This window comes from Meles meles, chromosome 8 (genome assembly GCF_922984935.1).
Source record: "Meles meles chromosome 8, mMelMel3.1 paternal haplotype, whole genome shotgun sequence".
In the NCBI taxonomy this organism is placed as follows: domain Eukaryota; kingdom Metazoa; phylum Chordata; class Mammalia; order Carnivora; family Mustelidae; genus Meles; species Meles meles.
In genome coordinates, this window is record NC_060073.1 from 119,467,918 (window position 1) to 119,492,886 (window position 24,969).

General features: G+C 44.7%; 1 protein-coding gene across 14 annotated transcripts in view; it reads right to left on the bottom strand.

Moving 5' to 3' along the window:
* Nucleotides 1-24,969, bottom strand: part of CEP126 (centrosomal protein 126) — a 109,466-nt gene that overhangs the window by 14,174 nt on the left and 70,323 nt on the right. For 4 of the 14 annotated variants that reach the window (XR_006819954.1, XR_006819947.1, XR_006819955.1 and 1 more), the window contains exons 7-13: nucleotides 17,450-17,562; nucleotides 13,206-13,281; nucleotides 11,453-11,662; nucleotides 9,526-9,590; nucleotides 6,827-6,910; nucleotides 5,708-5,794; nucleotides 906-2,613 (exon numbers count right to left, since the gene is read on the bottom strand). Coding sequence is in view for 3 of the 14 variants with exons in the window: in XM_046015013.1 (XP_045870969.1) it covers nucleotides 5,732-5,794; nucleotides 6,827-6,910; nucleotides 9,526-9,590; nucleotides 11,453-11,662; nucleotides 13,206-13,281; nucleotides 17,450-17,562 (611 nt within the window). In the remaining 11 variants the exon portion in view is untranslated. Of the gene's footprint in view, nucleotides 1-2; nucleotides 2,614-5,707; nucleotides 5,795-6,826; nucleotides 7,784-9,525; nucleotides 9,591-11,452; nucleotides 11,663-13,205; nucleotides 13,282-17,449; nucleotides 17,563-24,969 lie in introns of those variants that run through there. The other 10 variants (XR_006819952.1, XR_006819951.1, XR_006819950.1 and 7 more) reach the window with 10 other exon arrangements.

Sequence of the window (24,969 nt, forward strand, 5' to 3'; positions counted from 1 at the left end):
ATGACTGAGTTGCCTGCTGACACAGAGTGCAGGGGGTCACCCCGGCCCGTTCCAGCCTGGGGCAGTCCCACTGCGCTCCCTCAAGGGGCACAGCCTCTCCCCTCTGCCTGCAGAGCCCCGGTTCACACCGCGAGCTCCTGATTCTCCCCCCAGAGTAGAGTCCACAGCCAGTCCCTTTACAGCGAGTCTCTAGGAGGCCAAGCTCCGTTTCCTTCCTCCAGCTGTGGCCTGTCCCACGGACACCTGAGCACAGGCGCATTCGGGGAAGGTGCTGGAGTGGGATCCCTTCCGACGCGGTCTCTGCGCTCACGGACACCCTTCCATAAGTGCTGGGTCCCTTGTGTAAAGAAGTCATTCCTTCCTCCCCATCTACTTATGTGATCATTTATTTGTATCAGCATGGACTTCTTTCTGGTTTACTCTTTGGGCTGTAATCTGGTATCACACCTGATTTGGTTTCTGCTGGGATCACTGTCGGATTGTCCCTGCGGACAGGTGGGACATTTGAAATGTCCTCCTTCTATTTATCTCATTTAGTGCATCCTTACTCCAAGCCCATGTCGTATTCTCTCTGCACAGTCCTGGAATCAGTCACTTCCCCTACAACCCAGGTTCTTTTCATTATGGAACAAGGGCTGAGTGCCCGGTCCTCTCAGGGGACAGAGAGAGGAGGCCCATGTGTGCACAAGGTCTGTGTGTGTGTTTGGACCCGTCCCCATGCACATGCTCATGCTGGTGGCTCTGTCCCTAGCAGTACCCCTTTCTGGAAAGGGCAGAAACGGCAGAAGATGCGGGGTACAGGCTGCTGGGGCGGCGGACACGCAAGGCTCCCGGCCTCGACCATGCCCACACAGCGTGCACCACTGAGAGGAAATTCATCTCCATGCAAATTTGAGAAAACTTACCTTCTCAATTGGAAAGAGGTCCTTTTTTCCTAAAATGTAAAAGTCAGTGTGGAAGGCATTTTTCTTCCTTGTCTATATATGAATCACATTGTCACTAGTTTTCGCTTCTATAGATACTCTCTTCCGCTTTAATTCCCAACAATTTCTGTGTACCTTTGTCATTGTCAACGGCCCCTCCTGGCTCTGCTAAGGTCCCAGTGCCCCTCTCTGGAGGTGTTATAGCCAGAGCTGCACTGGGATTTGGATCGCCCCACAGTTTTACGAAACGATGGTGTCCTAATGTTCAAGAACTAGAAAAATAAAGACTTGTCCTGCTTTTTAAGCTCACGAGAGAGGCGTGTTTGCTCAGACTTGACCGGAGTTCAACTATTTTAAACAACGCTTTGCTTGTAGAGACATTCTCGGGGACACAGATAAAAGGTAAGAGGGACTATCAGCTGTGGCGTGGGCTTGGCACGTGGGCTGATGCCGAGTACAGCGACAGTAACACCTAAGTACAAATCCTTGCTTTTAAAAAAAAAAAAGCCGAGTTGTAATCCAAGGTGCTTGGAAGGCTCCACAGAAATTATGGTGTAGCCCTTTGGCCTGCTTTGCCCACTGGAATGTCATTTTATAAATAATATCCCAATTCACAAAACTGTATCTTGATGCATAAAAAATGCCCCAAATATTTACTAGTAGAGGTGTGTAGCTTTCTGTTTTTTAAAACCTGAGCTTTAACTTCTCTGTTAGCTTTAACTTTTCCTAAGTCCTATGCTTCTCCTCCCCAAATAGTAAAGTACAAAATGTTTCCTGTTGCCGTCCTTTTTTCATTTCCTTTTCCCTTCTCCCTAACTGGTCCAGTAGTTCCCAGTTCCCCAAGAGAGTGTGGCAGAGAGAACACGGGGGCTGCAGCCAGACAGACCTGGCTGTGCACCGCGATGCCACCACTGACCAGCTATGTGACCTTGGGGGGCGGGCCGGCGGGGGACGGGTTCGTCTCTGAGCCTCTGCGCTCCTCGGTCAACTGTGATGAACACGTGGCTCTTCGGCTGTCCGTCGGGGCGAAGTAACAGCACATGCGTATGTGGCAGGGTGTGGTCCCTCACCTCCCAGGCCAGGCTCTGCAAACCAGAAGTGAGCAGGGTCATTAAAAGGCCACGAGAATTTGCTCCCTTAAATCTTGCAATTTCTAATTTTGGTTCATTACCTTCTAATGTAAAAAAATGTTTTTGTAGTCCCAAAGCGCCAACCGTTCGATTTGGGAGACAGTGTGATCCCAGGGTCACAGGAGGGCCTCCCTCTGCCACACAGAGGGCTAACCTCGGCTCTGATGCTGCCACCAAGGGCCATTTTGGGGGCTGTGGTAACTTTGGGACTACATATTATACCAAAATGGATAATTAAAAAAAAAAACCCAAATACCATTTTTTGGTAAAGTGCCCTCACAAGTTCCCGTAAGAGGTTTCATAACAGACATTTCTAGTTCACATCTACTTCCATCGCTCCACAGCTGCTCCTGGCACGGGTGCTCCGGGAGGGACGTGGGTGCGCTCTGCCCCCAGGGAGCAGCGCTGGGTCTCCTGCACCCAAGCGTGGAGCTGGCTCTCCCCGGAGCCCCGCTGGACCTCGCTGCTCTCCAAGCCCAGCTTGGGACACCACTTCAGGAGCAGTCCGGTGGCTCACTTGCTTTCCAGGGAATGGTGCTGGCAAACAGGTGTGCCCAGTCCTAGAGAGAGAGGAAAGAAGTCGCTTCGTCCCTGCGGCTGCTAGTCCTGTCCCCATTCTCCTCCTGGACATGTGAAGCAGCAGCGGACACTCGGCCGCCCAAACCTTGCAGCTACACACTGGGCTGGCATGTCAGAAAATGACCTAATTCAATGAGGCCTGCCTGAGTTCTCCCAGAACCACTGGCCTCAATCCTCGTGTTACTTTCCTCAGTACCATTCTACTCAAAAAGGTAAAATTCCCATTTTGGAAATGCCCATTTTATAATTTCATTAAAAATTCAGATGTGAGAGCGTAGTTATAAGTCCTAATTTTTTAGCATCTGTATTTCCTTATTTGAAATCCTTTCTAGATAATTGGGGCACTTACCAGGATGGTGTTTTGCACCCTGCTTCCTCCCTGTCTCCTGGTTCTGTCTCATCTAGACCTGGGAGGCTCTTCTCTCCTTTTCATTCTCTAGAGCGATATCCATTTTGCTAACTCAGAAGCTTTTTTTCCAAAATTCAGAACGCATTTATCTCCCACGTGTGTCTCCTCCATCAGACTGTATCAGTCAGGACAACACAGCCGCTGTTAAGAATCATGGGACTAGGGGATACAAGAATGACATCTTACCCCCTGATGGGAGGAGCTGGAGAAGGAAGGTCTGGGAGGGGACAACAGAGGTGCAGACTCCAGAGCCTACATCAGTGAGGAGGAGGGGGCTTGGGTGAGGAGGTCCCCGTGGGTGTCAGCCGATGCCTGCAGTGGTCGGGGGGCGGGGGGTGCTGCTGAGGTCAGTGGGCTGTGGCTGGAAGATGCCGTGGAGCGAGGAAGCTGGGTGCCCTGTGTCAGTCTGTCCCCTCCTCCGTGGGCTTTTCGGTACTTAGGGCGGACTCTGAGAGTGCAGCAAACCCCCTGCAGGAACAGTCCTGAACCCCGAACCCGAGAAGCAGGGAATGGGAAGAGCCCGCATCTGTTGCGGTGAGGAGCGAAGCCAGAGTTGCTCCCGGCGGAGCCCCACGGAGCTCTTCCCACACTCCTGGCCACCAGTACTGGTCAGTCGCGTGTACGGCCACCTCTGCGGTGGACAGGGGGGCGAGGCGGGTCCAGAAAGACACTGTCTGCAGCATGGTCCTGCCCTTGGGTCCCCAAGCCTGCCAGCCAGAGAGGGCCCCAGACTGGATTCGATCCCCGGCCCCATTACTTGTTTGCATTACTGCTTCTAGACGGCTGTTTCTTACCCTTGGCTTCTCATTATACTTTGTCTGGGGAGCTTTAAAAAAATCTCAATGCTCAAATCGCTCCCGGGGGTAACCCAGACGTCAAAATTTTTTAAAAGTTCCTCATGTGATTTCAATATGCGGCCAAGGTTATGTTCCAGACACTTGTGGTTCCACATGGGTCCACGGAGCAGCAGCCCTGGTATGGCCTCGGTCCCACCCTGGACCTCTCAGAGTAGGAAATGCATTTTGCCACCAGCCATGGGTGACAGGAAGCCCCGTTCCAATCTTCTGTTTGCTTTCTTTTCTTCCCGATACCCCCGCCGGCTCCCCAGTCCTCGCTAAGAGAACAGCCTACTCTCCTCCCCTCTGGCCGCTCTGCTCCCCTGCGGCTGCCGGGGCTGGCTTCCCTCCCTTCAGTCCTCAGACACTGTCTCTGGCCACCCCTGCGGGCTTACGTCTACCCCAGAACTCCGCCCCTGCCCACGCTCTGCTTTCCGTTCCCCGTGCCTTCTAGAACCTTCCAGCGGTGGTGGCTTATGTTGGAAATCTGTATTCCCGACTAAAATGTAAGTCCATGATAGAAGAAAATAATTTTTGTTTTTACTGTCTCCCTAATACAAGGAGCAACACCTAGCACATAGCTGGGGCTTGATAAATCGCACAGTTGAATATTTTCCTTTCCTTCATTATTTTGATCTGCGGCTGTGTCCCCCACTTTAATTCCTCAGGGGACAGACACCAGTGACAACCACTAGCTGCCAGGAGCGCTTTATCTAGAAGAGGGTTACATACACAGAAATAATTGTGGTTCAGAATGCAAAAGACATAATTTATACAAAACTGGCAGAGAATGATTAGGAAACATTAGAGAATGTTCAACCTGAGTAGAATTTAAAAGAACGAGTAAACGTGATTCAGGCAGATGTCAGTGGAGGGAGACGAAGGCTTTCCGAGTGAGGGGGACAGTGTGCAGTTGGGCGGAGAGGCATGGGACAGCAGGCTGGGGGCCTAAAAGGGGTCTCGGCATTAGTGCAAGCAGGGAGGACTCAGGATACAGACAGCCTTATACACACGGTCCCTCTAGCAGCCAAAGGGAGAGCGCTGAAAACTTTTAAAATCGGAGCCCAATGCGGGGCATGAACTCGCGACCCTGAGAACAAGACTTGAGCTGAGACCAAGAGTCGGCCACTCAGTAGACTGAGCCCCCGGGTGCCCCCTAAGATGGGACTGATGCGACAGATTTGACTCTGCCAGTCCACCACACTTAGAAATGCCAGCCGTCGGCTTTCCCGGACTGTCTAGATGAGAGCCTGAAGTAGAAATGGGTGAGGGAAAGCAAAAAGATATATGAGATTATCATAGTTCTACAAAAAAACTTCTAAAATCATAGAAGGAGTTTCATGATTATACAAGGAGTGTCTTTTGGTTTTCGTAATTAACACCCTTTGGTAACACCTCCAAGTACAGGGATCCTTCCACGTCTTAGACAGATGGCTTTACTGTTTATATGGGGTATTACTGACTAATCATGAACTTTTTACACCACTGTACCAAAATTTAATAGAATTTATTAGGAATTTCAGAAAAACAAAGCTTCACAACTATAGCTAATACATAATTTGAATAACAAAATACCCTCTGTTTTATTTTCAAATATACTGAATGTGTTTTCAGTAGCATGGTCATTAAAAACAATGAAGCATTTCCATTCACTAAAAATATATTATCAATAAAATACATAATAACCTTGTACATAAATGTAAACTAGTCAATTTATCTCCATTACTCATGTTATGATTTACCTTTATCTTACGATTGTAGTATTTAAATCCTTAACAAATGCGGAAATCTATGCTCTATTTACAGGCCATTGTCAATGGCCGCGAGAACAGTGATACTCGCCGTTGCGGTCCGTCAGTATTTCCTCTGCAGCCTGGATCCGACCCCCGGAGACGGGCTGCCTCTCGGCCGGCTGTTCTGTAACACAAGGGCATGGGATCACTGCACGCCGGCACTCACGGGCTTTCCCGTGGGCCTCTCTTCACGGATCACAGACTGCGTGACACGAAAGGGTACTTCGGTCCCTGTAAGGCTCCACAGCCCTCTGTCCCCACGAGTCCCACCGGTGGAAAGCAGCATACTCATTACAAGAACTCATCATCTGTCAGCGGAAATGTGCTTAGGAGCTGCCCTTGTCATCACCTGCCGGGTAAGCGGTCAGAAGGGGTAGTCCTCTGCTCTAGGAGAGGCAGCGACGGCTCACAGAGCACCCCGGGATGCTGTGCGGCTCACACCGGGAACCCCGAGGCGGGACTGAGGGAAGTAGCATTCCCCACAGGAGGGAAGAGTCCTGGGTGCGGCTGAGGCTCACTTAGTGCCCTTAGGGCGGTCTCCTGCCGGGGCTACGGGACCACGTGAAGCCTGGGTGAGACACACACTCTGACTGGGAAATCTGGAGGACGATGGTGGCATCAACTGGAGTAAGAATGACAAAAGGGAGAAGAGATTTGGGGGGGAACAGGGGAAAGGGCCAATCCTGGCTCTGCCCCTGAACATTTCTCAGACTGGAGAGAATTACTTGATGTCGCTCACTTAGAAGATCACACAAGAGCATGCGTGTGAAACCATCTGGCAACAATAAGGTCCACTTGCCGCCAGAGAGTACTGACTGATGGGCACTGATGGGCACTGATGGGTCAACTTTGCCCAGGTTGTGCACTTCCCAGAGAGATGTAGGATCTTGGAGAATTAAACATAAATTCTCGAATCTTAAACCAACAACATTTGAGTTTTCTCTATTGGGGCATCTGGTAGATTTCTCACGTAATTAGTGTCGCTCTGCTGAGGAATTCAGTCCCTGAGTCAACTACATAATGCTTGTAAATGATAAAGCTGGACACATACGACATACATTATCACTTGAAAAGAAATTCTTGTAAGTTCATACGGGTAGGAAAACATTGGAGTGGAAATGTGAAATAAAATAAGAAACATTAATAAAAACCTTACCTGCAACATCTCCAAACCCACAAATGTCCCCAAACAGGTACTTCTGCGACGATGCGGGGAGAACTGGGCTCCAGCACTGGTGTCCTGGTAAAAATGAGGAGCTTTGGGGGTCTCGTGTCATGCACACAAAGTATAGGAACGTGATTACGTCGTGCCTTTCTAGAACATACGTATTGTATTTTACTTATTCAAAATTGTGACCGAGAGACAGGAACAAATTTTGAAAGCTTTCCAGAGGCCAGGGGATTGGGACTAAAGCCTACACTTATCGTGACGAAAACAAAAGACCAAGACTAGCTAAGCCCATTCACTTTCTCCATGGGGAAGGCACGAAGCACGTATTATGCTTTACACGTAACTCTAAAAGCTTGGACATCTGTCTTCTGGACCCCAAATAAATGAAAAGCAGCCAAGTAGAACACCTGAAGCCGATACAGGTAGAATCAAGCAGGTGATGGAAACAAGCAGCTCTGAGAACACAAACTGTGCAACTCTGCGTCCACCATAAACGTTAAGCCGTATCTGCTGAGAAAACCGTTAGGGGCCTCCACGTCATGGGACGGCCAGCGAGGCCCCAGCTCGGCCTCTGGAGGGGCGTCCGCCTGGCGAAGGCTGGAGAGGGAGAGCGACGGCCACTGCGGCAGCCCACCCCGGGCTGCGACGGCACCAGAGGAGTACAGCAGCCACCGGAGACACTTTGCTCTGCCGCCGGAGAATCTCGATCTGAGTGTGTCACATCCCGCCTCCGGGAGGCTGCTGCTGTGGCCACGTAGGAGAGCGTCTGTGCTTAGGAGAACACGGATGCGTACGGTTTCGTGGGGAAATATCGTCACGTCTGGGACCGACTTTCGACAGCTCAGGAGGTGCGTGTGCGTGTGTGCGTGTGCGTAAGTCTCTCTCCTGTCCCTTCTTCTACTTATTCTACTCTTCCATCAATCCGTCCGCCCGTCCTTCCATCTGTCGGATACCCAAGAATGACAGAATGTCAACAATCAGCGAATCCAATTGAAAAGTAAAAATTAAAAATAGTAGAAAAAGAGCAAATAAGTGTTGCGATCCGCCTGCAGAACACGCAAATGGAACAATTCTGATGGTGGAGGGGTGGATGCTTTTTACGTCGGCTGCTCCAAAAAGCAGTTCACGTCTGTGATTTTAGACCGTCTCTCCTGAAAATGAATGGAAGGTCTCCGACTAGCTCAGTATGACAAAGTAAGAAAGGAACACGTCTGGAGATGAAGGGACTGAAGGAGGCTCAGGGTTACCAACCGTCCCAGCGGGTGTGAGAGATGGAAGAGAGAAGCGAGTCCAGCCTATGGGCGCCCCTCCGTCTACACTAGGAGCCCTCCAGGCTCAGCCCAGGCCGCAGTGCGATACTGCAGAGTGCTCTGGGGACTCAGGGCGACACCGCGGAGCACCGGCGCGCGGGCGGAGTGCTCTGCCGACTCGGAGGCTGCTCCTCCCTGGGCGGTGTCCACCGCTGGCCGCCGGTGTGCGGGGTCACGCTGCAGGTTGAGCGACCGTGGACAGAAGTGATCTCCCTCACCGCGAGCGCTCTCTCGCTCGGGGGAGGTGACAACCACTTGTGCTATAAACAACCAAACTGTCACACATTTAGACACATGAAAATTGTCGCTGCAAGAATTACTGAAGTGGCTGAATCGAAAGAGGTGAGAAATAGAGCAAAACGCCAGCAGGCCGTGAAGAGCACCCGTGTCCACAGCAGTCAGGGGTCGAAGTGACAGACGTCACAGGCGCTGTATGTACCACTCAGGGCAGCAGAAAGGCTGCTTCCGAGAACCATTTGCCCAAAGGGAAAGAAAAAGCGTCAGAAGGCAGGGGCAGCCTCTTTCTTATTACTTACCGCCGTATCTAGGACATAACCAAAAATCTAAAACGTGGCAACATATCCCTTTGTTTATGTGACAGAAAATAATAGGGAATGAAGCCGACCTGCGTAATCTCACTTTTCCCTCCAGTTTTCCGAACTGAGCGAGCATCAGTTAATCCCCTGACCGACATCTCCTTGTTGAACACCTACTGTGAGGATCGTTACACTACAGAAAGCATCGTAGTCTCAGATGCCCTTTCCAGACACCTGTCTCTGATCACGTCTGGCCACTATGATCTCTTCCTTCTGCGATTTCCTAAGGCCGTGCTGCCCACACGTGGTCTCAAGTCACATTACAGTGACCAGTGTACACTCTCCTCAGGTTCTTTCTCCCTGTTAGCCTGAAAATTCCTTAATGCAATAAATCGTCATTTATATGTGTATATTTACCAGAATTCAGTTATTAAGGCAAAAAATAAAAAAACTTCCAAATAACAATGTCTAGTTTTAAACTTCGAAAACATGAAAGGGACGGAAGCAAGGGTGGAAACCTTACCAAGGTAAAATTCTTAGTAACTTTCCAGCTAGGCTGCACATCCCAAATTATCTGGAGAGTAGTACACTGATCCCTGTTGCTGTTCCCATGAATGATGGAATATTTGGATGTAAAAAAACCTTTGTATTTCGATCTTTTTAAATGAGAAGATATTTGCTGACTCTGACAAAACATGTCATAATTGAAAGTAAACTGAGGCGGAAAACTTGCTAAAAGTCAATCTCAAGAAAAATTAAATTTCAATACAGGATGCTTACACATGAAATCATGACATTTCCTAAAATAAGAAAAAAAAAAGCTTCTTAAAATGCTTACCAGAAGTGGTATTATTTGTAAGGTATTTTTGATGGATGGATTCTTGCAAATGGCTTCTTGTCCATCTGAAAGAATTATGCCATGACACAAAGTAATTTAGTTATGTATATTGACCAAGAAGAACCACTAAAGAATCAGAAATTCTGGTGTAACAAAATACTAAAACTGACTTAAGAGTCTTTTTTCTGTTGAGTCCAGAAATGGTGTTTACACTAATATTAGGTAGAAAACAGAAGTAGTTTGGTTAAAAACAAGGACATAAAACTTAAGTTGATAAAAAGGAATTCCTAATACTTTGACCATTCTATAACAATCTTTATACAAATACTGGGTTTTCTTTTCTTTTCCATTTGTCTTTCTTCTTCTTTTTCTTTAAACCAAAAGGAAATTCCCGTCTTGGAGCTGCCAGGAAAGCTGTCCGTTCTCATCATTGTCACATCAGTCTTCTATCTCTGACAAGTTTTATGCAAGAGACTTTTGTGCCCGTCCTCCAACACACAGTGGGAGACTTCTGAGGCCCTGGGCCCAGCCTGTTCTGCCTCCCCGCCCACAGAGTAGAATTCCTTAAGAAGAAGCCTACTACACTTTAACACCATTTAAGTTCTCCCAACTTATACACTACTTTTAACAGGTATTTTAAGGCTAACATTATTGTCTTTGAAACACACACTACTTTATTAATTTTTTGTTTTATATAATGTTGGTTCAAATTTCCCCTCTCGGACTGTCCATCTGAGATTACTCTTGGTCTTCTGAAATGCAGTCTTCAGAATTTCCTTTGGTAAGAATGTGCTGTTAACAAAATCTACAGAGAAAGTGCTACATCCTGCACAGACGCACAGAGGGAGGTGAGAAGAGCCTGTGCGTCTTCCTCCCTCATCTGCTCAAGCCTGAAACTCAAGACGTGCGAGTCTCTTCCAGGCTTCCCTGTCCTGGTGCACGTGTCTGTCCGCAGGCTCCAGGTCTTCAGGAGGCCCGGCTCACGGGGGGCCGGAGGGACGATCTCCTGCGAGACCACCAGCTTGAGCAGGCCCTGGGTTTTGTCGCCCGGTCCTTCTTCTGTGAAGCCGTGAAAAGCAAAGCTCAATTTCACTGTGTGGGTTAAAGAAATCTCAAGACACCAGCTAGATACAGCATTCTCAACTTTCTGGGCTTTATTTATATTCAGTTCCTAGTCTTAAGTATTCTTTATGTTCAGGCGCCTGGGGGGCTCAGTCAGTTAAGTGTCTGACTCTTGATTTTCGCTCAAGTCATGATCTCAGGGTCGTGAGATCGAGCCCCACAGCTGGCTCCATGCTAAGCACGCAGTCTGCTTAAGATTTTCTCTCTTCCGCTTCCTCTGTCCTAACCCTGAAGGAATTCCTTATATTCTTACCAGTTTATTGTTATATGTAAGATTTAAAAAAATACTTAATCTGGAACTTATGGTTGTTTTTGAAGGATGACAGTAAAGATACCGAGCCTGTCACGTTGCTGAAATAGAAGAGAATTCATACATTCCTAGCAGACAGACAAGCCTGTCAAAGAAATTAACATCATCATAAATGACCTGAGTAGGGTACACTTGAAATAGTAGGGTATACCCAAATACGCACACAACATATACGTACATTCATATTTGAGAGAGAGGGAGAGGGTGGGGAGAGGGGGAGAGACAGAGAATCTCAAGCCGACTCTATGCTGAGCACGGAGCCTGATGGCGCGCTCAACTCCAGGGCCCTGAGATCTCAGTCTGAGCTGAAATCAAGACTTAACTGACTGAGCCACCCAGGCATCCTCGCTCAAAAATATTTTTTAACTGTTATGTATTTAAGTACCTAATAATCTGGATACATTTTGTATTTTTATTTCCAATTTTTAAATTAAATTACAATTGTCTAAATACAAAATATAACATTTCTTATGAAAGGCGGTCTTCCGTACTCACAGTGGAACCTGTCACCGAGGTGACTGAGGGACTGGAGGAGCTTCTGTCCTGCAGCCGGGAGCCCACAGATGTTGAATGGCTGGGTCTTATTTAAAGCCAGATTTGGTTTCTGTAGCTGCTTGCTGTTCATGACAGTGAGAATTTCATCCTCAGGCACGGAAGCTTTCACTAGGTTTTCAGCCATCAAAAACTGAGAAGTACTATCTGAAACTACAGAAACTTTACATTAAGTATTCTTTGATCCCTTTTTGTCTTTGCGATCTTTCCAAATCCCTATTAACTGACATGCAGCTGTATGTATTCATCTCACAAACAGAGGCCCAGGAAATCTTCTGTTACTTTGCATTTTGTTTATTGGGATTATCTGCAGCTAGCATTTTCTCATCCCTGATTAAAAAAAACAGAAATTCAAGATGATGACAGGGAAGCCATGAAAACCCCTCGCGTGTTATCTGAGCTAAAGGAAAAACATATCACCTTTAGATTATGTTTGTGTTGTGTTTTTGTTATCTACTGGTAATTCAAAGAGAAGTTGAAATAGATTGTCTTTAGAGAACAATTAAGATAAGTTGTGAATAAAAGAGTAAAATAAAAGGAAAGCAAAGAAAAGTTAGAAAATGAGATGATGGGCTGAACAGGATTGACTGCCTAGGAACAGATCCATGAATACATGAGAATTTGACATATGATCCAAGAAGAACCCAAGTCTTGAGGAAAGGGAAAGATGACTCAGTAAATTAGTTTGCGGCTTATAAAAGAATCAATTTGCAGTTTTCCTGTACACCGTCCATTTAAACAAATTCAACGGAAAGTAAAGAACTTTAGGAATGGAAGCATTAGAGCAATCTAGAGGAGAAAGAGAGAAACACTTCTGAACTTCTGTACTGGGAAGATTCTTCGATCTTAAAAGTAATGGGGCAATCACTAAGTAAAGACGAGAGGATGTGTTTATTTAAAGGGTGGTCTTCCCTAATAGATTTGAAGTTTCGGAAAGGCAAGACTTCTGTGTGTTTTGTGCATTATTCTATATCTAATATGTAGCTGTCGGCAGGAAATTAGCTCTCAATCATTTGTTGAATGAAACAATAGAAAGGAAGTCTTCTAAATATAAACACATAAATACAATAAAATGCAAAGAATAAAGTAATAAAAACATCTGCAACTAATATGAACAGAACCCTTAATATTTAAAGAATTTGCAAAAATCAGTAAGGAAATAACAAAACTCCAATATCTATAGAGAAAACCATATGAAGGAGCAATTCACCAAAAGTAAAGATACATGCAAAATTTCTTTGTAAGCAAATTGTAGAAATAATTCTACATCAAGTTGGCAAATATCCCAGAAAAGTTTTAAATGTTATTTCTCAGAAAAATACTTTTGAATCTGCATAAGGAGCTGTCACAGTGCTTATTTCCTCTGATCCAGTATTCATTTAACACAGAGATTCATTCAACAAATAGTTATCAGGTGTCAACGACATGTCAAATACTGTGATTATGATCCCTGGGATCTCTGTCTTATGGAAATGATTGAAAAGTCAGGGAAAAGCTTCACGTAGAAAGATGTTCAATACATTATCACTTAGAATGTACACACCTGGCAACAGTCTACATGTGTAGGATAAGGGGCTCAAAACCCACATGGTGGCTTACCTGTCACATGGTGTGTGTGTATTTGGGAAAACACACATAACAAAAAATGAAATCATTAGGAACAAAGCTCAGAGAACACCTTTAAACTGAAACATACCTTCTTCAACATCAGAAGTACACCTTGTAGTGTGTTTTGGCTCACTTGAACTTGGCTGAGCACTTTGCTCCAAATTCTACAAAATATAATATTACATCAGAATAGGTTTTCATATTTAAATACTCATGATATACATTTATTAAAAGAAACATGTGTGCTCTATATAGTTTCAGTTATCACTGCTCATGTAACCTGTATATTCCTTTTTTCATGGAGCAGAAATCAAAAATTACTGGGATAAGGCCTTTCTCGGATACCTGAATGTTTAAGAAAATGTTTCCTGTCAATTTTGGAAAAGTTTCAGGTTGCTCTGTTATCTTGGCTCTTTGGAAGAGGGGAAGTAGGGTGCTACTTAAAGGAACAGCAACAATTAACTAAGGTTTACGACCGAATCGGTGTTTCACTGTAAGGGCAGACAGAGGCTCCGACGGAGACTAGTGTCAAGGACAAGACTTGCACAGAGCTGCGAGTGGGGAGCCTCGCAGGCCAGGCTGTGGGCACAGTCCTCAGTGCTGTGCGGGCTGGCTGGACGCGGCCGGCTGGGCTGCTGCACATCTGTGCTTGGCTGGTGACCTGGCTACCCCTGTCCCTGGCCTGTCCTCGGGCGGGCCGGATCCTGAGTTGCTGGTGCAGCTGTCTGCGAGAGCCCCGTCCTCGTGCTCTTGGGCGCGCCTGGCCTCCCCTGGAGGCTGGAGGTCCCCCGCGTGGACACAGTCCTGGCACAAAGTGGCACTCGCTTCTCCCACCTTCACCGATCGCTCTCAGATTCCCTCCCCGTGGAAGTTTGATTAAATACATTCCCTGCTACAAGGCTACCAGGCCGTTGCTACGGTAACTGCACTCCTGCGGCAGCTCTTCAGTTAAAAAACAAAACACCAAATACCACAACAGAACAAGAGAGCTCAAACAAATTAAACTTCAAATCTCGATTTTGATTCAGGGACACTGACTTACTCTGAAGCTAACGAGGCTGTGGAAGATGTGGGCAGGTGTGTGTGTGGAAGGTGGACGTGGGGCTTCTGGAAAGAACACACAGGGGCTCACTACCAGGCTGCCAGCGTGCGGAGGGGCACACACAGGACAGAGTAGACCCAGAAAGGTAAAGATGAATTTAGGGAGCGCATTCATTGGAGCACTTCAAATTTAGTCTGTTTTTTTGCTGTTGCTATGACAACTATATATTGCTTTAGCATTTAAAATCCATTTACACAAATAGCCCTTGGTCACTTGACAGGTTCTGAGATGTTTGATGTGAACACGGTGGCTGAAGGAAGGCCTTCTCGGCAGTACCATACTGACCACCAGGAGGTGGGTCTGTGAGTGCATGCTGGGGTACTAAGCAGTAAGAACAGCACGGTATTGGGGCGCCTGGGTGGCTCAGTGGGTTAAGCCTCTGCCTTCGGCTCAGGTCATGATCTTGGGGTCCTGGGATCAAGTCCCACACTGGGCTCTCTGCTCGGCGGGGAGCCTGTTTCCTGCCGCTCCCCACCCCCCCGCCTGCTGCTCTGCCTACTTGTGATCTCTGTCAAATAAATAAATAAAATCTTTTTAAAAAAAAAGAATAGCATGGTATTTTCTTAAGAAATTAAAAGTAGAAAAAAAAAAAAAAAGAAATTAAAAGTAGAGCTGCCCTATGACCTGCAGTTGCACTACTGGGTATTTGTCCCAAAGATACAGATGTAGTGAAAGAAGGGCCATCTGTACCCCCATTGTTCATAGCAGCAATGGCCATAAGTCACCAAACTATGCCCATCAACGGATGAATGGATAAGGAAGATGTGGTCCATATACATGATGGAGTATTATGCCTCTATCAGAAAGGATGAATACCCAACTTTTGTAGCAACATGGATGGGACTGGAAGAGATTGTACTGAGTGAAATAAGTCAAGCAGAGAGAGTCAATTACCATACAGTTTCACTTATTTGTGGAGCATAAGGAGTAACACGGAGGACATGGGGAGATGGAGAGGAGAAGGGAGTTGGGGGAAATCGGAGGGGGAGACGAACCATGAGAGACTGTGGACTCTGAGAAATAAACTGGGGGTCTTGGAGGGGAGGGGATTGGGGGTTGGAAGGACCTGGTGGTGGGTATTAAGGACGGCACAGATTGCATGGAGCACTGGGTGTAGTGCCTAAACAATGAATCTTGGAACACTGAAAAAAAAAATAGCATGGTCACATGCAACTTTACTACATCGTACAGAACTAAATGATATTTGTCTTGCTGTTAAGATTACGTCATGTTCATGAACAGACATTTCTGCAAAGAAGACATCCAGATGGCCAACAGACACATGAAAAAGTGCTCCACGTCACTCGGCATCAGGGAAATGCAAATCAAAACCACAGTGAGGTATCACCTCACACCAGTCAGAATGCTAAAATTAACAAGTCAGGAAATGACAGATGCTGGCGAGGATGCGGAGAAAGGGGAACCCTCCTCCACTGTTGGTGGGAATGCAAGCTGGTGCAACCACTCTGGAAAACAGCATGGAGGTTCCTCAAAATGTTGAAAATAGAACTACCCTATGACCCAGCAATTGCACTACTGGGTATTTACCCTAAACATACAAACGTAGTGATCCGAAGGGGCACATGCACCTGAATGTTTATAGCAGCAATGTCCACAATAGCCAAACCATGGAAAGGACCTAGATGTCCATCAACAGATGAATGGATAAAGAAGATGTGGTATATATACACAATGGAATACTATGCAGCCATCAGAGGAAATGAAATCTTGCCATTTGCAATGATATGGATGGAACTAGAAGGTACTATGCTGAGCGACATAAGTCAATCAGAGAAAGACAATTATCATATGATCTGATACGAGGAATGTGAGAGGCAAAGTGGGGGATTTGGGGGGTAAGGAAGGCAAAAATGAAACAAGAGGGATCGGGAGGAAGACAAACCATGCGAGACTCTTAATCTCAGGAAACCAGCGGAGGGTTGCTGGGGGGAGGTAGGGAGAGGGTGGTGGGTGATGGACACTGGGGAGGGCGTGTGCTACGGTGAGTACTGTGAAGCGTGTAAGCCTGAGGAATCACAGACCTGTACCCCTGAGCAAATAATACATTATATGTTAATAAAATTAATAAAAAAAGAACACGTCACGGTTGATTTTCCTCCACAGTAAACATCTTATTTATATATAAAACAATAGTTCCTACAATACACAAATAATCGAATCCTGAATTTATAAGTCAGATATAAATTCTTCCTAAGGCACTCTATTCCAGTGCTATCAAACGTCAGAAGTGCTATTTAGAGTAGAAATTCTAATGAAATGCTATTTGCTTATCCATCTAGATGTTTTAATAGTTTACTGATTTACTTAATATTATTTGACAGAGCAAGCCAGAGAGCAGAAACGGGGAACAAGAGAGGGAGCTGCAGGCTCAACCCCAGGACCCCAGGATCACGACCCCAGCCGAAGGCAGATACTCAACCGACTGAGTCACCCAGGCGCCCCGTTTTAATATTTTAAATTCAATCCTCGGATGAGGTTACATGTCCAGAAAATGTCATATTTAGGTCACATTTACTTAGCTCTCAAAGGATGACATCCACTAATTTTAAAATGACTTCTATGAAGCGTCTGACTTGACTGAAGCCCCCGTCTCAAACAGCCACATGAAGCTCCTGCTTCGTCCGCTGTTGACTGGGAAGCGGTGTCTCCACAGGGCCCGCGGCAGGGCCTCAGGGGGAGCGTGTCTTCCCAACAGGGCCTCAAACGGCATCGCGATCAGGGGCCCCTGCCAAGCGAACTCCCTGCCCTGCTGACCTCCGCCGCGGCGGGCAGGAAGCTCCAGTCCACGGAGCACACTTAACACACGAACTAGTCTTCGTGATTCCCACTTAACTTCCTCTGTCCAGGGCTCTCATCTGCTTTCTGCTTTTCTTCTTTCATGTATACTTATTCTATTCTTATTCATGTATACTTAAAAACTTGGTTGTGAATAACATGTATCAATAATAAATAAAAGAATAATGCTGGTTTGTTACGGTTTGTTGAACGACTTCGTTAGCAACTGGTCGTACAAAGAGAGGAGGGCAAACAAGCCCAGTATGCTAAGTCCCTGGGGTAGAGATCCCTGGGCTGCTTCCTACTGACCCTGGCCCTAGTTATATTTATGTTGCGGTCCACACTTCACAGCAAAACCACAGTCCTTCGAGAACACTCTGTTTCCAGGCGATTTCCCACGACTGAACGGACACCGTTGCCAACACCGTACTTACATTCGCACACTCGTCACACTTCTCTACCGCAGATCCAGGGTTTTGCCTTTTCTGTTCTAAATGGCTTCTCTGCTTATCTTCAACAATTCGCTTTCTTCTTACAACAGGAGAGCCTTAAACAATGCCACAAAAATTCAAAATTAACCACCCTCAATTCGTTCACTCGTTTGGTCATAAAATGCTCACTGAGTTCCTGTTCCATGTGCCATGCACGGCAGTTACAGTAATGAGTCACACAAAATCTCTGCTTCTGAAGGGTCCCTCGTTTCCACCGGTGGCCTCCCAAGTGTGCTGCCGCAGGGCCAGGAGGACAGCCAAACACATGCTGTGCGAAAGAACAGACTACGGTCCCATGTTCTGTTCAATCTCGACGTCCCTGTGCCACTATGGGCTTGACCCTGGCGCCTGGACAGCTGCAAGGTGGCCGGTGGCGGACTGCATCTGCTGAACAATGCTCTCTCCGAGAAGAGTCCGGGCTCTCCGGGAGAGAAGGGCGCTGCTGCCGGTTGCCCGCGCTCCCCTGCCTCCTGTACTGTGAGGGGTACGTGTGCCCACTGAGGACTGTGGTATCTCATCTGGATGAGTCCTCACAAAATGGAAGAGGCTGAAGAAGACTTCGGGGTGTCTCTGCTGTATGTGCAACATTTCATGATTTAAGGTGAGTAGTGCACATATGGGTATTTATTATTTTTTCTCAGCTTTTTGTACGACTAATCAAAAACCTATCCTGAGAGAGAGAGAGGCAAATCAAGAACCAGCCTCTCAACTACAGAGAACACACTGCAGGTGACCAGAGGGGAGGAGGCTGGGAGATGGGCTAGATGGGTGATGGGGTTGGAGGAGGACACAGGTAGTAGTGATGAGCACTGGGTGTTGTATGCAACTGCTGAATTGATGTATTTTACACCTGAAACCAATATTACACTGTATATTAACTGGAATTTGAATAAAAACTTAAAGAGTGAAAACTGACAATATGTATACGAATGACTGTGGCTTTGTGCCAATAAAACTTTATTTATAAAAATAGGTGAAGAGTTGGATTTGGCCCATAGACTGTAGTTTGCAGACCCCTAGACTAGATGATATAGAAGTTTCTTCGACTGTTATTATTTTATGATTTAACTTGTTTTAATAGCAATGCTAGTTCTTTAGGAAGTTAAATTGATTATTCAACCATCCGTCAAACATGGGAGTTTGTGGGATACGTATTTTCCTGCTCTTTGTTATTAATAATAGCTAAGATACAGAACATCCTAAGTATCCATCAATGGATGAATGTATCAAAGAGAATGTTATTCAGCCATGAGAAGGAAGGAGGTCCTGCCATTTGTAACAACATGGATGGGACCTTGAGGGTATTACGTTAAGTGAAATAAGTCACATAAAGGCAAATACTGTACGGTATCACCACTTAGCAAGCTGAACTACGGGCACCTGACTGGCTCAGTGGTAGAACACGCAACTCTTGATCTCAGGGTTCCGAGTGCAAGCCCCACGTTGTGCACAGTACCTACTTTAAAACAAGAAATGTAAAAAGCTGAACTAGCAGAAACTGTTGAAGAGTGCTTAGAGAGGCTAGGGAGTGTGGGAATCGAGACGCTGGTCAGAGTACAAACTTGCAGTTAGAAGATGAACGAGCTCCGGAGCTCCGGCGCACGCACCGCGCTTACGGTCCACTGCACCGCAGCTCACTTCCAAGTTGCTGAGAGACCAGCCCTTACATGTCCTCACCACGACGGGGAAACGACAGTGATGTGACTGACCGAGGCGCTAGCTAGCTACGGCAGAATCATATTGTGATACATAAATGTATCAAATCAATACATAGTACACCTTAAACTTACACACAATGTCATGTCAATTATCTCACAATAAAAACAAGTATTTTTCTGCAAAAACACTTATTCTTGCAAAACCATAGATCAAAGATAAAATAACACAGTGAACAAGACAAAGAGCTGATTTCTTATTCTCCTTATAAACTCTTTGCCACATAATGACAATGACAGTATAATTATATTTCTAACAAAGTTAGAGTCACAAATTGAAAAATTATTAAATTATAAAAATAAACTTAACCTAAATGCACATTGTACTTTGAGATATTAGCTAATAATGGTATATGAAATGAAGTCATCATAATTGCTAAGACATTTGAAACTAAACATTCAGAGCATTATTAATAATACATTAGAGAAAAAGTATTTTAGAGAATACATAAAATTACTTTAAAAATTATTTTAAAAAGTATTACTTATAAAATATAAAATTTTAATTATTTTAAAAGTTTGTATTTCATTGTTATCTCATTCTTTAAATATTTCTCTTTCTGATTAACGTTATGTATTAGTACAGTAATCCACGTGTATGGTATGTGTGTGCTCAAAATTTTCACTAATAGTGGTATACGTTCTATATCTGACTATACACATATAGTTAAATGCAGACACTGTAAGCACACACATCCGTATATATAATATGTATACTTATACAAACATATACATACACTGTAAGAATCCATGTAAAACCACAACTGTACATCCATATAAAAACACAGATGCAACTTTCTTGGAAGTTGCCTAGTAACCGAACACCTGACCTTTGAGAGTAAGAAATAATGGCATAATTCTGTCTAAGGTCAGTTCAACATTTGTAACTGCCCAGGCGTTGTTTTAAAAGCTGTCGGCACTATTATCATCACTGTTTTTACAGATAAAGAAATTAGGCACGAGGAAGAGTAACTTGCCTGAAGTCACCGAGTCGGTAAAGGGCAAAGCTGGAATTTACCTCCAAGCAGCTGATCTTGAACTCTGAAATTCTAGCTCTTTCCCTCTTTGCTAGTAACTTTCCTTCGGATCTGACTGTGTCTCACAGAAAGAAATCCGTTTTGCATTGTGATCCAGGATGGATGCACAGTTCTGTGTACACATATACCTTTACAATACATGATGCCCTCTGGTAGTTTCTATCTTAGAACATTCTGATACTAAAATTGTACTTTATTTAAAAAATTCTGGTCACTGCTCATGAAGTCGATTTCATAATCCACTAATGAGACACAACCTACAGCTTAGGAAGCTCTGCATTATTTCCACCCATGTGGGTAAGCTAGATGCTAACTATGCTAGGCCACGCATGCTAAATATTACAGTTTCTAGCAAGATCATTTGGGCATCAAAAGAGTCTCTACACTGTTTTCTATGCGTAAGACAACCTTGGAAAGTCCCTATCTTTCCATTTCTGAAGAGCTTTAAAAATACTTTACGTGAACACTTTCTTGGCCGCATGACTGCTGGTGTCAAGAGTTTTCCCTTCCCTCAGCCCGTTTGTAAATCGTCTGGAGTCAAGAGCTGCCAACGCTTTTGTACTTTCTTGATCTGAAGCAGAATTATTTGTTTTTGAGCTTTATTGTTCTTTGTGTAGATTTCAGCTTTGTGGATTCTAAAGTACTGATGCCGGGAACACATACAGTATATGCTTAAAACTGTGTATTGTTCCATTCATATACATGCAGTTAAATACTATCTAATAATTAATGTAGTAGCTGAGAACCTTGGTATATTTGCAAAATAAAAATACATAGTTTACACTGGCATCTTTGGCCAAATTTCTCATGTGAAAATTCTACACATAATAGTTTTCTACCAAAACTCAAAATAAAGCTATTAATCATTAATTATTATGTATTTAAAATGTATAGTATTCTTAATTATAAACACCAGGACAAGTTCTGGAGGTGTTCCGAGAATGGCAGCTTTGGAAGAGACCCTGGAAGTCGACAGGTCCCCTTCTCCCTAGAGATCCACCTTCCTCGCCCACAGACATTCAGCTGCTGCTCACACAGCTCAGCGATGAGGAGGCCCAGCCTCTCCCATCTTGGTGGTCTTAGCGCAAATCCTCCCGCACACGGAGCTGAAAACAGCCTTGCGAGTTTTACCCTTCGTGTATTCTGTTTTCTCTTTCTTTCATACAATAAACCTTCAAGTATCTGTACACAGCTATCACATCTCTCAGGCTGGTGGGCCTTCATTGGACGTGACCCCAGTTTCCAGAGCTTTGTGTCACCCCAGTTTGTTTAAATAACCACTGAAATACACAGACAATATAAGAAATAATGTAGACTATAGCAGTACTTTCAAAGATCTGTTCATTATTGCCTAAAATTATATTAAATTTTTAAAAGCTACGGCAAACTCTTTTTGGGGGGTTTAGTTTTGTGTGGATTTCTCTCTTTCTCTCTCTCTCTTTTTAATAAACATTGTCAAGACAGTTATCTTTTTTCTTTCCAAAACGTAAGCAAACTGAATCCAACAATACATTAAAAAAATCATTCACTGAGGGGCACCTGGGTGGCTCAGTGGATTAAGCTGCTGCCTTCGGCTCGGGTCATGATCTCAGGGTCCTGGGATCGAGCCCCGCATCGGGCTCTCTGCTCCACAGGGAGCCTGCTTCCTCCTCTCTCTCTGCCTCTCTCTCTGCCTGTCTCTCTGCCTACTTGTGATCTCTCTCTCTGTCAATAAATAAATAAAATCTTTAAAAAAAAAAATCATTCACTGAGATGGAGTGGGATTTATTCCTAGGCTGCTAAGTGGTTCAATATTTACAAATCAATCACTGTGATATACCACATTAATAAAGGGTAAGACCCATATAACTGTTTCAATAGATGCAGAAAAAGTACATTTGACAAAGTACAAGATCCACTCAAGATAAAAACCCTCAACAAAGTAGGTTTAGAGGGACTGAACCTCAACATAATAAAGGCCTGATATGAAAAACCCACAGCTAACATCATACTCAGTGGGGAAAAACAGAGGTTTTCCCCTAGGGTCAGAAATAAAACAAGGGTGTCTGCTTTCACCACTTTCATTCAACACAGTACTGGAAGTCCTTGCTGCAGCAATTAGACAACAAAAAGAAATAAAAGGCATCCAAATCAGTAAGAAAGGAGTAAAATTTCCATTATTTGCAGATGACATAATACTACATATAGAAAACTCTAAAGACTCCCCCAGAAAACTGCTAGAACTGATAAATGAATTCACTAAGGTTGCAGGATACAAAATCAACAGATAGAAATCTGTTACATTTCTACATACTGATAATGAAGTAGCAGAAAGAGAGATGAAGAAAACACACTTACAACTGTACCAAAAAGAATAAAATATCTAGGAGTAAACTTAATAAAGGGGGCGAAAGCCCTGCACTCTGAAAACTATAAAACACTGATAGAAGAAACGGAAGATGACGGAAATGAATGGAAAGATATTCCATGTTCATGGGCTGGAAGAACAAATGTTACTACAATGTCCACACTCCCTAAAGCAACCTACAGATTTAATGCAATTGCTATCAAAATATGAACAGCATTTTTCACAGAGCTAGAACAGTCCTAACATGTGCAGGGAACCACAAAAGACCCCCAATAGCCAAAGCAATCTTGAAAAAGAAAAGTAAAGCTCAAGGTATCACAATCCCAGATTTCAAGATATACTAGGAAGCTACAGTCATCAAAACAGTGAGGTACGGGCACAAAACCAGCTCATTGGTACAGAACAGAAAACCCAGAAGTAAACCCACAACTATATGGTCAATGAATCTTGAACAAAATAGACAAAAATATGCAATAGGAAAAAAGTTTCATCAACAAATGGTGTTGGGAACACTGGACAGCCACATGCAAAACAATGAAACTGGACCAGCTTCTCACACCGCACACAAAAATAAACTCAGTATGGACTAAGGACCTAAATGAGAAACCTGAAACCACAAAAATCCTAGAAGAGAGCACAGGCACTACTTTCTCTGATATTGGCTGCAGCAACATTTTTCTAGATATGTCTCCCGAGGTGAGGGAAACAAGAGCAAAAATAAACTATTGGGACAACATAAAATAGAAAGGTTCTGCAGAGCAAAGGAAAACAATCAATAAAACTAAAAGACAACCACTGAATGGGAGAAGATATCAGCAAATGACATTTCCAAGAAAGGGTTAGTATCCGAAATATATAAAGAACTGATACAACTCAACACCCAAAAAACAAATAACCCAATTAAAAATGGGCAGAAGCCGTGAAGAGACATTTCTCCAGAGAAGACATCCAGATGGCAACAGACACATGAAAAGACGCTCATCGTCACTCATCGTCAGGGAGACACCAATCAAAACCACCACGAGACCCCCCACCTCACGCCTGACGGAATGACTAAACACAACACAAGGGACAAGTGCCAGTGAGGATGTGGAGGAAAAGATGCCCAGGTGCACCGCTGGCGGGAGGCAAACTGCTGCAGCCCTGGTGGAAAACAGTGTGGAAATGCCTCACAAATTAAAAACAGGGCTACCATGTGAGCCAATAAATTATGGAAGCGGTCCAAGTGTGCACTGACAGGTGGAGGGATAAAGAGAATGTCTCTCTCTCACACACACACACACACACAGAGGCATATTACTCTGCCATATAAAGAATGAAATCTTGCCATTTGCAACCACAGGGGTGGATCTGGAGAGTTTAATGCTAAACAAAATAAGTCAGAGGAAGACAAGTACCATATGGTCTCACTCCTATGTAGAATTTAAGAAACATAGCAAACAAAAAAGGTGACAAACCAAAAAACAGACTCTTCAACTCTAGAGAACAAACTGGTGGGACATGGGGTATATACAGACATACATACAGGTACACAAGGGTTTTTACTCAATCTATATGGTTTCTTTTTGGGGGGATGTAGTGTGAAAACTAAAGTTACATTGTAAAATCCTAGATTAAAAGATAATGGAATTCTTAGTGAGAAAAATAATTTTTAAAAATCTCGGTTTTTGCCAAGAAACAGATTCTTACCTATAAAGAATACAACTGAGGGTCGTCAGAGGGGAGATGGGGGGATGGCTGAAGCAGGGGATGGGGAGGAGGACCGCACTTGTGATGAAAAAACGGGAACAAAAAGGGCACCGGTGGCTCAGTCATTTAGTGTCTGCCTTCGGCTCGGGTCATGATCCCAGGGTCCTGGGGTAGAGTCCAGCATCCGGCTCCCTGCTCGGCTGGAAGCCTGCTTCTCCCTTTCCCATTCCCCCTGCTTGTGTTCCTTCTCTCGCTGCGTCTTTCTTTGTCAAATAAATAAAATCTTTTTAAAAAATGAAAAAAATTATTTTTGCAGACAAGTACCGTAAATTTTTAGAGTCTTTGCATTTAGCTTCCCATCTGCTAATATGACTTCCGTGCCCTCAATTTAAGAAAAGTGTGGGTGACTACCAAGTGCCAGGACCTGGGCAGACAGCGACGAATGACAAGGAAAGCCCCCTGTCCTTAAAATCTGTCTAATTAAAGAAGACTCTGAATATTAAATTTTAAACTAACTCCCTCTTTACATCATCTATTTACTCTTTGGGAAAAGAATTGCTTTTCTGTTTTTTTCCCCCAAGTCCTATCTGTTTTTCAAGAGGCAGGTGGTTCCTCCTGGCAGGAAAACTCAGGGGCATCTAGTTCACTCCCCAGAGGACAAGGGCTTGGGGAGGA